Source organism: Mus musculus, chromosome 16 (assembly GCF_000001635.26).
Source record: "Mus musculus strain C57BL/6J chromosome 16, GRCm38.p6 C57BL/6J".
In the NCBI taxonomy this organism is placed as follows: domain Eukaryota; kingdom Metazoa; phylum Chordata; class Mammalia; order Rodentia; family Muridae; genus Mus; species Mus musculus.
In genome coordinates this window covers 37,208,810-37,221,290 of record NC_000082.6, presented here as the reverse complement: position 1 = coordinate 37,221,290, position 12,481 = coordinate 37,208,810, and the positions used below count along the sequence as shown (strand labels likewise).

The window sequence follows — 12,481 nt, the reverse complement described above, 5'->3', positions numbered from 1 at the left end:
CCCATTCTAAGAAGGAACGAAGTATCCACACTTTGGTCTTCCTTCTTGAGTTTCATGTTTTTTTGCAAATTGTATCTTGGATATGCTAAGCTTCTGGGATAATATCCACTTATCAGTGAGGGCATATCATGTGTGTTCTTCTGTGATTGGGTTACCTCACTCAGAATGATGTCTTCCAGATACATCCATTTACCTAAGAATTTCACAAATTTGTTGTTTTTAATAGCTTGTGGCTCTAGCTATATTTGTAGCAGAGGTGGCCTAGTCAGTCATTAATGGTAGGAGAAGCCCTTGGTCCTCTGAAGGCTCTATGCCCCAGTGTAAGGGACTGCCATGACCAGGAATGGGAGTGGGTGGGTTGGGGAGCAGGAGAGGGGATAAGGGATTTTCAGAGGAAAACTAGGAAAGGGGTTAAAGGGGTTAACATTTGAAATGTAAATAAATGAAATATCTAATAAAAAAAAACTCAAACCACTCAACAACTGAAAGAAAAGTGTAACTTCGGTTTCTTCTGCTATAACCTCTGGGAGAAGGGAGGGCTTCTAGCCCTAGATATTAAAAATGTTAGACTAGTGAGCCCTCTCCGATGTGTCTCTCTGCTTTCTCTAGGAATCTCACAGTCTGACACACTATACTCATCCCCTATAAGTTTGTTTTTGGTATGCTAAGGGTCATACATTCTGCATGGAATATGTGGTGGTTTATGCTCTGAGGGCTATGAAAGGTGGTGGCCAACTTGCATTTAGCCCTAGTGTCTTCTTCTCACCCAGATTCCTCTTGGGCTTAACTAATACACCACAGTCCTTGGCTGAGTGTGTAGACCTTGTTCAGTATACATCTCGTGCTTCTACATTGTTGTTTACCTAAGCTGTTATGGATTTAGTATCTTCTGTAACTTGTATAGGCTGGTTACCCTAGAGAACTATGGGAAATCTCATGTTCAGACCCCTGTATTGTGTTTCTGTTGCAATTTCCATGACCTGCTTGGGCCATCTTTCCGTCCATATTATCCCCATTTCATGTCTCTTTAGCCTGCTTAGTCTCTCTCTATTTGATATTCCTATAGCACCTGTTCTCAAGAGGGGATAGGACCTCTTTAATGATTACTAATGATCTTGGACCCCAGCAGGCAGCAGGTACCAGTAAATGCCCACCTTTATCTACTGCACAGGGTTTTTAGGTTCACTTTATGTTTTTTTTTTCTCTGCATCCATCTTCTTTTCCTTACATTTCACCTGTCCACCATTTGTTTCTGATATATATATCATTGTCTCTAAGGAGTAAAGTCTATTATTTTGTTTTTAAGATATATTTTTTATTATTTTCAGTTATGTGTATGTGTGTGTGTGTATGTGTGTGCCTGCATGTGGGTATGTTCATGTGAGTGCAAGTGCTCACGGTTGTGAAGCTGCCTGATGTAGGTGCTTGCAATTGCATTTTAGTCTTCCGGAAGAACAGAAAGTGATCTTAACTGCTCTCTCTTTCCAGACACACTTTGTTCTTTTATTAATCCTGACTTTGACCATACAGAGACAATTTCTATTCCACCATTTTCCGTTTGATTATTATTTCTTTAAGAACTAACAATCTATTTTTATTAAAATGTACTTTTCTTAGCATTGGTGTTCAAGTATTTCATATACGTTGTTTCTTCATACATTATTGACCTCTAATGACCACTAGATATAAATTTTTATTGTGCTGAAATATGTGTAATACAGATTTCTATGTTATATATTTACTTATGGTATGTGTGTGGGGGGTGCACATGTGCATGTTATATGTGATGCATGCATGTGAGTGTACAGGTTCATGCACCCATGTATGTGTATGTAGAGGACAAAGGAGGGGAGGTCTTTGGAAATCCTCTTCTATCCCTCTTCTGCTCATTTTCTCTAGCTGAGACTTCTCAGTGAACTGGAAGCCTGCTGCTCTTGGGCTGCTTGCCAGCAAGGTCCAGAGACTAACTTATCTCTACCAACCAGTTGCTGGGTTTACAGGCAACATAGGTTTAGAGGGTGCTGGGAATTTGAACTCAGGTCTTCCTGCTTTCAGAAAAAATTCCTCTTACTGAGTTATATCACCAGTCCTGCTCTTATAGTTTATATCATCTTACGTTAAATATGTGAATAAATATCTTGTCAAAAAATTGTTTACCTTGATAACATGATGAAAATTTATATAAATTTTCACTATTGTCAAATATTAAATAAATTTAAATATTAAGACTGAATCTATTCTATTTTTCTCAAATAGTTTCTTCTCAACTACATTGAATGTTAAGCAAGTTCTGTGCTTTAGAGTCTTCTCTCCATCCCGCCATCTTCTGCAGTTACTCTGTGATGTACTTGTCAACTATTTGTTTTTATTTATTTATGGTGAACAATTGTTCCCTCTTGGTTCTTAGATTTTCCTATTTTGGAGGGAGAGTTATAACTTTTTTATTATTTAAAATAATTTTTAACTTTAAATATATTTTGATCATATTCTTCCCTACTCCAAGTCCACCTAGACCCTTCCCCTCCCTACTCATCCAACTTTAAGTTCTTTTTCAAAAACAAGCAAAAACACAGTACATCAACAAAACTCCCAAAACAGAGGGCATAGCGATCAGAAAGACACTCATTCTTACACTCAGGAATCCCACAAAACACTAAACTAGAAACCACATAAAGACCCAACAAAGAACGAGAACTTCAGACCAATTTCCCTTATGAACATCGATGCAAAAATACTCAATAAAATCCTCGCAAACAATCTAAGAACACATCAAAATGACCATCCATCATGATCAAGTAGGATTCATCCCAGGGATGCAGGAATAGTTTAATATATGGAAATCCATCAACGTAATTCACTATATAAACAAACTCAAAGACAAAAACCACATGATCATCTCGTTAGATGCTGAGAAAGCATTTGACAAAATCCAACACCCCTTCATGATAAAAGTCTTGGAAAGTTCAGGAATTTAAGGCCCATACCTAAGCATAATAAAAGCAATATACATCAAACCAGTAGCCAACACCAAACTAAATGGAGAGAAACTTGAAGCAATCCCACTAAAATCAGGGACTAGACAAGGCTGCCCACTTTTTTCCTACCTATTCAATATAGTACTAGAAGTCATAATATATATGCAGACAGCCTGGGACAGACTCATGCAGGCCCTGTGCATACTGTTTCAGACTCTGTGAGCTCATATGAGCTTTGATTATGTTGATTTAGAAGGCCTTGGTTTCTTGAAGTCTTACATTCTCTTTGACCCTTACACTATTTCTGCCACCTTTCTTGCAGGGCTCCCTGAGCTCTGAGGAGAGGGATTTGATGGAGATAATCCATTTAGGACTGAGTGTTCTAGGGTCTCTCTTTCTCTGCATAATGTCTGGCTGTGGGTCTCCTGCTGCAGGAGGAAGCTTCTCTGATTATGGATGAGGAAGGCACTAATTTATGAATATAGCAGAATATGATTAGTAGTCATTTTAATACTACATTTAAAACTAACAGCATTGTTTACATTTACTTTAGGTCCCTGGGTTATCTACTAGTCTCAGAGTTTTATTCACATAAGCAGTAGTGGGTATGGGTTCCATCTCACAGAGAGGACCTTAAATCAAATCTGTTATTGGTTGGTTACTTCCCTAAGCTTTGTGCCACTATTGTCCAAGCATATTTTGCAGATAGCACACCACTGTAGAAAAAGGATTTGTGGCTGGCTTGGTGTTTATGTTTCTCTTTTGATAGCATGCAGAATATTTTCTTGTACCAAAGATGTTAAAAGGTAGAGATGAAGGTTCGCTGTAGACACCAGCGTGACATCTCTTCTGTTTGATATATATTTATGTAGATGTCCTGTTCATCAATAGGGTCTCACTGTCAGTTTATGGAGAGCAACTTATAGTCTTGGCAACATCCTGTGTTGTTCAGGGATTCCCATGGGGACACGTTGACCTACAATGTAATTAGGTATAATCCAATCCCAGTACTAGAAGCTTCATTTGGGACCAAAGATGGCCAGCTGGAATTCTGTCTCCTCCAATATTTGGTGATTTAGTTTAGGTCACCTTCATGAATACACACATGATATGAGGTTTCTATGATACTAGGTTTCATAACACCCTTCTAATATTCCTTAATTTTTGGGGACTCTTCCCATATTCCCTCCTACAACTGTTTGTCTCCTCCCTCTCCCCAATTGAGCCTCCTATTCTACTTCCCCTATCCTTTTCTTTTCACATGTTTACTTGTAAATACTAGTTGTCTGTCTCCTCCCTCTCTCCACTTGATCCTCCTGTTCTACTTCCCCTATTCTTTTCTTTTCACACTTTTGTAGGGATGGGGTTTAGGGGTAGAGCACTTGCTTAACATGTGAAAGACCATGGGATCAGAAAGAAAGCTAAGTGCCTAAGTTAAACATTTTAAACTGTTTTCTTGCATGTATTGTGCTTATTCTTTGCCTATAGGCTAACATAAAGATCCCAAGTATCTTCAGTGTGTTGCTCATTGTTTATTTAAGAAGCTGGTTCCTTATTGCTGTTATCAAGTGCATGTGTAGGTCTGATCTTTGAAGTGATTCACTCTTAGTTTATCCCTAACTATTCAACCATAACCATCAGCAGAATATATTGTATAAAAATATTTTTTCAAATTAAAGAAAAAGGGACAACCTGTGTTCAATCTTATGATCCATGTATATCTTTTAGCTTCTAACACAAATATTTTTAAATTTATTCATTTAAAAATTTATAAATATTTTACTACTTAAAGGTATATAACTATAATGCAAATATTTCACTATTTAATACAAATAATTCACATATTTTGCTATTTAAAGGTATAATATGCCTTTAAGTAGTATAAAGGTATAATTAAATAGTAAAAGGTATGTTATACTTTTAAATATAATATGTAATTGGTCTAAATTTTAAGACATACTTATTGTATAATATTTTAGTTTAATACAATTATTGTATTCATATTAACAAAGTATATCATTACGGGATGTTGGCAGCCTGAAAAGAAAATTAACTTTTATAATTATTAACACTTTATTTTATTGATAATTGTATTTTTAAAGTATTCAGATAAAGTTTTTCTTTGTATGGTGCTGAAAGAGTGAAGTTTATAATGTTTATAAATATTTTAGGAGTTGATCATGAAAATTATTTCATATTTTTAATCTTTGCAAAATGACTCTAATATATTGTTTTTATCTATTAGTTTTCCAATCTTTGAAAATCCATATCCAATGGACATTCATGAGTCACCTGTTACATGCACAGCATATTTTGCCGATTGCCCTCCAGATTTGATTCTAGTACTCTATTCTATAGGAGTCAAGCATAAAAAACAAGGATACAGTAATAAGGTACATTTTTCCTGTTTTTATATGTATGGTTGTGATTTTTCTTGTCATTTTATTTTCTGACTTTCCATACAAGGTGACTTGACTTTATAAGTTGCAAGGTGATGTTGTCAAAGATGTAACTAGTGAAATTCAATTTTCTGACTGAAGCATAGTTCTAAGCCTGTAAGATTATAAATTTTCATACACTAGGTATGTGATTACATACTAAGATCTATTTATCAGTCATGCTAATTTTTGTATTACATATATAAATTATCAGAGTCATAATAAGTAGCCTTTAATTCTATTGCATGGATCAAGTTTTACAAAATTCAAAAATCAGAATTTTCTTAATTTATCTTTAGAAAAACAAAATTAAGCCAGGTGTTGGTGGCAAATACCTTTAATCCTAGCTCTTGGGAGTAAGAGGCAGGTGGATCTCTGAGTTTGAGGCCAGCCTGGTCAGAGTAAGTGCCAGAATAGCCAGGGAAACCCTGTCTCAAAAAGCAACCCCCCCAAAGAAAACCCCACAAAAATCCTTAAAACTTGTTACTAACATAATGAGATTTTTCTTTACAATGTTTAAGATTCAAGTAATTATAATTATCACAAACCATCTAATATGGTTCCTGTTATTGGCCAAGGATAACTGAAATGTACAATTAAAAAATGCATGATTTACATGTGGTTCTGGGTTAAATGGCACCACAGTAGCTTATTGGCAATACATACTGCATGACATTTGTTGCAACACTGTATTTATCCAATTAAAAATACATCTTTTATTGGTTTATATAAATGGTAATATTAGTTAAAATCTAATTTTAGAGAAATTACTATTCTGCATTTAAAGATCTATTTTTTAAACAAAGGAATTGATGATAACGATATACTTCATCTTTGGCTGTTTTGTAATGACTCATTATTAACTTATTTTTGTATTATTTTGTAGCATTTAATTTTAAAATTCTAAGCCATTTAATTTAAAAAATAAAAGCCACATATTCTGCTCAATAATCTATTTAGGAATGGCCAGTCAGTGGAGGAGCTTGGAACCTCGGAGCACAAACTTATCCAGAAATTATTATTACTGGGTAAGTAAGGTATTTTACAAATTGTAAATTATAACAAATTATAAGTTATAAATGTAATAACAATAAAATATTTAAGTTTTGACACTCTTATATAACTGTATTCTGGCAGACTCATTTAAGTACGAAGTAAGAATCTAAGAAATAACATTAAATCATAGTTTTTAGCTTTGGTAAAAAAAATACAATCAAATTGTTAGAAACAGAATTATTAAAAAGGATTATATTAAGATTATATTAGTGAAAACAGTCATAAGAAAAATATGAGTGAGCTTCACAGGAAATACTTTATTTGGAAGTCATAGAATATTAACTTCAGAAAGTCCTTAACCTAATATCATGCTTCTTATAAATGTCAGGGGCTTTGCATCCCCATTTCTATAGTTGAATGAAATATGCCTGCCACAGGCTCAAGCATTGCCTTCTTGATGTCTACCTAGTAGTGCTAGCTTGGGAGAAAGGAGAAACTCCAGGAGGTGGAAGTCATCTGAAAGAACTAGGCCACTAGATGCATACCTTGAAGGGTTATACCTAGTGTCTGGTCCCTTCCTTTTACTTTGCTTCTTTCCATCTATCTTGAGATGAATAATTTGTTACATGCTGCAGCTGCCATGATGTGAACTGTTCTGCCACACCCTCTCTGCTGTGATGGACTGTGAACCCTTGACCAGAATCAACCTTTCCTCTCTTAATTATATCAGGTATTATATCCCAGGGACAAAACATCCAGGATTCCCAGCAATAATAAGCAACCACATTCCCTACCCATTTGTCAGTCTCAGTAATGTAAGATGGAGAAAAGAATGTGGACAGTGCTGGGAAATCATTCACAGAAATGATGGCTGAAGACTTAGCAAATTTAGCAAAACAGCACAAACCCACAGAGTCTGGTAAGTAGGAATTAACCCCAAGAAATCCACATCAAGATGCATCATAGTCAAACTCTGAACAGTAAACAACAAGGAAAAGGTTGGAAGACACAAAAGAGAAAAGGCCTCCCACACATAACACTAAACTAATATGATGAGTGACATATTGTGCATCAGAAAACCTTGGGAACAGCCAAGATTGCCAACTGGGATAGTCACAGTCACCAAGAGAGGAAGAAACATTTCTATGCTCAGCCAATGCCAAGTGCCAGTGCTGCCAGGCCTACTTTATCCCTAAAAAGCATATCTTCAACAGCACTGAAATACTCTACCATGAGCACTGCTTTGTGCATACACAGTACTTCTAGCTCTTTTATGAGTTTGAGGGTCATAAGTACTGCAAACATATCTTCTAAATGCCGACTGCTTCATGCTGCTAATTCTGTGGTGAGTTTGTAACTGAACACATGATCAAGTCCACCAAGGTAGTAAACTGGCATTCAGGCTGTTTAAGCTGTGAGCTGTGTTTTGTGGAGCTGACTGATGTGAGCTGACCATTGATGAGCTGCCCCATGTTAAAAAATGAGGCCTACCACCCAGACTACTTCAACTGTTCCCACTGTGGGAAGGAGCTGACCTCTGATCCCAAGAGCTGAAGGGTGAGCTCTACTGCCTGCCTTACTATGACAAGATGGATGCCACCATCTGTGTGGGGCCTGCCATCAGCCCACTGAAGGCTGAGTGGTAGAGACACTGGGAAAATGGTGTCATGTGGAGTACTTTGTGTCAAGTGTGAGAAGCCATTCCTGGAGCACCAGCACTATGAAAAGAAGGGCCTGACCTATTGTGAGACCTAGTATAATCAGATCTTTGAAGATAGATGTTTGCTACAATTGCAGTCATGTGACCAAGGTTGATGGAACAAACCTGTGGAGTTCTATATGAAGCCTGTGTGCAAGAGGTGCTATAAGAGGTTCCTTCCCCCTAGAGCTGAAGAAGAAGCTGAAGAAGCTGTCTAATCTGACCTCCAGCAAAGCCCAGCCCAAATATGTGGACATCAACTCAGTCTGTAGGTCCTTGACTTCCATTTATCTGCCTACAGAACCCTCCTACCATATCCCTGCTGGCCACCTCCCACTTCTACTCCATGCAACCTCCTCCCTCTGCTATGGCACCCTGACTGTTCACAGTCTGCTTTGGACTACATAGTTCTCTCTTCTGTGCTGAGGCCTGGCCTAGCCTCAGTCACTTCATCTTATGCCCACATCTCCAGGGACAGGAACAAAATGGGGGTGGGGGTTAGTTCAGCATTTATGTTGTTAGGGATCTAAACAGGGAGTTCTCAATTTAAGAAATTTCCCTACCAACTAAGAAAAAGAAGAAAAGCCTTTTGAGATTTCATCTCATCCCATTCAGAATGGTTCAGAACAACAAAAGGACTGATGGCTACTGGGGAGATTGTGGAGAAAGAGGATTCCTTATTCACTAAAAACAAATTACTATGTGGCTCAGCTATACTCCTTGGCATCTACCCAAAGGATGCAGCATCGTACTCCACAAGTCCTTTCTCAGCAATGTTCATAGCTGTCCTAGTCACAACAGTCAGGAACAGGGAAGAGGTTTCTACATTTGTCTGAGGTGACTTTGACGTGATCTAAAACTAGATTTCAGTGTCCATGTGAAACAATATTATGTAAGTTAATGAAAAACACTGAACTCCATTAACAGTGCATGAAGTTATATTTCAATACGTCTGTTGAAGTAAATGGCTTTCTTTATGACTACCATCCACCTGGATTGTATGGTTGGGTCTCAGCAGGAGAGGAGAGGAGGGGGGCAATGGGGATGTAATGTGAATAAAAATAAATAATGCAAAGCAAACCCTATTAAACATATAAATGTGGATCATCATCTAGACTAATGCATTCCATACACACACACACACACACACATAAGTATAAAAACACTTTCAGTATATCTTTAGAGTGAGACTTAAAACTACAAGTAGTTTAATGCACTAATTTCTATTCTTTTCGATATTATTTTGACTATTGTAGTTCCTTTACATATAAAATTGTAATTAGTTTATTTCTACGATTTTTAGATATTTCACCAAGAATTACATTGAATCTATATATTAGTTATTAGAACCACTATAAGTATTATCATCAAAAACATACTGTATCAGTCGTTTATCAGTAATTCTTTTCCTCTGATCAGCATTTTATATTTTTTCAGCATATGTCTCTAGCATAAATAATGATTTCTTTCTAAGTGTCTTGCAGTATCTTATTATACTTTAATTTTTCAAGTTTTTTCTGTTACACAGAAATAGTATTTATTTTTGCATGCTGTCCTTCATTAAGTATCACTCTCATGCTGGCCTTCATTAAGTATCACTCTCATCAAGTAGTTGAGATTTTGGTGCATATACATTACAAGCTCTACAGATTGAAGCAGTTCTATTTCTTCCCTTTCAGCTTGTTGGTTCATAATTTGTTTGTTTTGCCTTAATGAAATGTTTAATTCCTCCATCATAACAGTGAATACAATTGTGAAAATAAATACTTTTCTTTGATCCTCATCTCAGGGGAAACAACCATGTTCTTTTATAATCATGTATGTTAGGCAATGTTTGTAGATGGTCCTTAGCTATTCTCTATCAAATGAAAGGCAGTTCCCTTCTCCATCAGTCATGTTTCTGCATGACTAGATGATGAGTTTTTGTCTATTGCCTTTTTGTATCAATTGACAAAACTAAGTGTGTTTTCTTGTGTAAGTTTTCATTGTGGTTTTATTCCAGTTTGCCAACTGGTCTTTATTAAACTGTTTACTTGCTTTTGCTTCTCTAAGTCGGATTTCTCTTGGTTATAAGTATTCTCTTTATGTATCATTTTTTTACAATTTTTTTATTAGGTATTTTCTTCATTTACATTTCAAATGCTACCCTGAAAGTACCTCATACCCTCTCCCCACCCCCAGTCCCCTACCCACCCACTCCCACTTCTTGGCCCTGGTGTTCCCCTGTACTGGGGCATATAAAGTTTGCTAGACCAAGGGGCCTCTCTTCCCACTGATGGCCAACTAGGCCATCTTCTGCTACATGTGCAGCTAGAGACACGAGCTCTGGGGGTACTGGTTAGTTCATATTGTTGTTCCACCTATAGGGTTGTAGACCCCCCCCAGCTCCTTGGGTACTTTCTCTAGCTCTTTATGTATCTTACTTGGCTTTTACTTACACATTTTTCCTGACTAGGTTTTCATCTTTCCTAGTGGGATATTGTTGGACTTTGTTTTTCTCTGGGTTTGTTGCCAGACTATGCTGACTTTCCCACATATAATGGGAAGTACTCTAGCCTCTGTTCTGTAGATTAGTTTACATAGAATTAGTGTAAATTATTAGTAAATCGTGGTAATCCTAAATCACTTTAGGTATTTGCTTTTATATTTTGATAATATTCAAATTATCTTTTTCATTAAATGTTGATTTTATTTTAAAATATTATTCATTTTCATAAGCCATTTTACTGTTCTCTATGATACATATAATATGACAGGAAGAAAATCTAATGTTTTTTTCTTTTTCTTTAAAGTTCAATGTGTTCTTTTTAAAGTAATATCATTATTTTGACCTTAGAAATAGTTTCTCATAAATCAACATTCATTACAATGATTTTTTAATGAATATATAATAACAATCACTCAACTTTTTTGTATTTGGGGTGACTGTTTTATTTGTATACTTTAATTAATGGTAATTTATTTTTATCTAGTCATGCTGATGGAACAATAAAATTTTGGGATGCTTCAGCAAGTAAGTTTTATATTTCTTCCCAGTCACTGAAAATATTTTGTTAATATTTATTGATGGTCATCTACCATCTTTTAATTTGAATAATTTTAATTTCAGAAATATTTTAGCATAATCATATTATAATGCTTTGTTATAATATTTATTTTATGTACTTTAGATCAGCTTAAAGTATCTCTACTCTAATTATCTTAAGTAATATTAAATAAACAATGCTATAGGCACTCTTTCAGCAATCCTTCCTATCTTTTAAAAAAAAATCATGCTGCATCAGGAAAAGAACCAAGCTTTATCAGATTAACTGTTCCAGGAATTCCCTCTGTGTCCTACCTGTGTGGTATTTGAGGAGTGCTTTTATTCCTCCGTTCCCAGCTTCCTATCCCACTCTAGAGTAGTCCATGAGAATCAAGAGAAATTATTTGATAACACTAAAAATTCTTTTTAATTTTTAACAGTTAGATAATTTAAGGAATAACATGTGGTCAATGTGCAAGGTCCTGTAACCTTACCTAAGTCTTCATTATGCCCATATGTGTCATTCCCAAAACATGTTCTTAGGAAATACATGTCAAACTAGAAAACTTTGAAATGTAGTATAATCAAATGCTATTTTAGTCAGAAATGGTAGAGATTTATTTGGACCAGTAAGTTTCAGAAAGACTACTTATATATGTATTATTTGTTTATCTTTCAGACAGGATAATTTTAGTATCCTATTTAGGTAGCCTATGCTGGCCTCTATCTTAAGACTGTCATGCTATAGCCAATCACATCCTAGGATTGCAATTGTTATTACCAGCCCAAGTAGAAAGGGTATTTTAATGGATTAACAACTAACATAAATTTTGTTAGGTAGTTAAAACTTAGGATAGTCAAAAATAGGAAGAGAAGTTAGCAATGAACTTGAAGTTTCATAGCAGATATAACCATGAAGCAATAATCATGAAAGTAAGAAATACAAGAAAAGCAATTAATTTGATACAAGATGCTGCCTACTCTACAAGTCTATTTCAGCTGTTGCAACTAGTTCAGAGATATCCTTAAAAATCAGCAACAAAAAAGATCATTCTTTAAAATTTACTCATATTTTGAGATTTTAAAAGTCTAGTAGTATTTCACATTATTGACAATTTAAAAAAGTTCAGGCCAAAGACAGGTAGTGGTGGCACAGGCCTTTAATCCCAGCACTCAGAAAGCAGAGGAAGGTGGATCTTTGTGAGTTCAAGGCCATCCTGCTCTACTGAGTGAGTTCCAGGACTACCAGAGCTACACAGAGAGATCATGTCTCAAAAAACCAAAGCAACCAAAAAGTTCAGGACAGCTACTTGGTAGAATTATCTTGAATTGGACTGAGTTCTTGAAG

At 35.8% G+C, this 12,481-nt stretch overlaps 1 protein-coding gene and 1 pseudogene across 13 annotated transcripts in view; both read left to right on the top strand.

Moving 5' to 3' along the window:
* Stxbp5l (syntaxin binding protein 5-like) overlaps positions 1-12,481 on the top strand; it is a 277,941-nt gene that overhangs the window by 163,725 nt on the left and 101,735 nt on the right. For all 13 annotated transcript variants that reach the window (XM_006521886.4, XM_006521884.4, XM_017316899.2 and 10 more), the window contains 3 exons: positions 5,221-5,368; positions 6,374-6,441; positions 11,081-11,121. In XM_006521886.4, coding sequence (XP_006521949.1) covers positions 5,221-5,368; positions 6,374-6,441; positions 11,081-11,121 — 257 coding nt within the window. The remainder of the gene's footprint in view (positions 1-5,220; positions 5,369-6,373; positions 6,442-11,080; positions 11,122-12,481) is intronic.
* Positions 7,862-8,226, top strand: Gm15665 (predicted gene 15665; annotated as a pseudogene).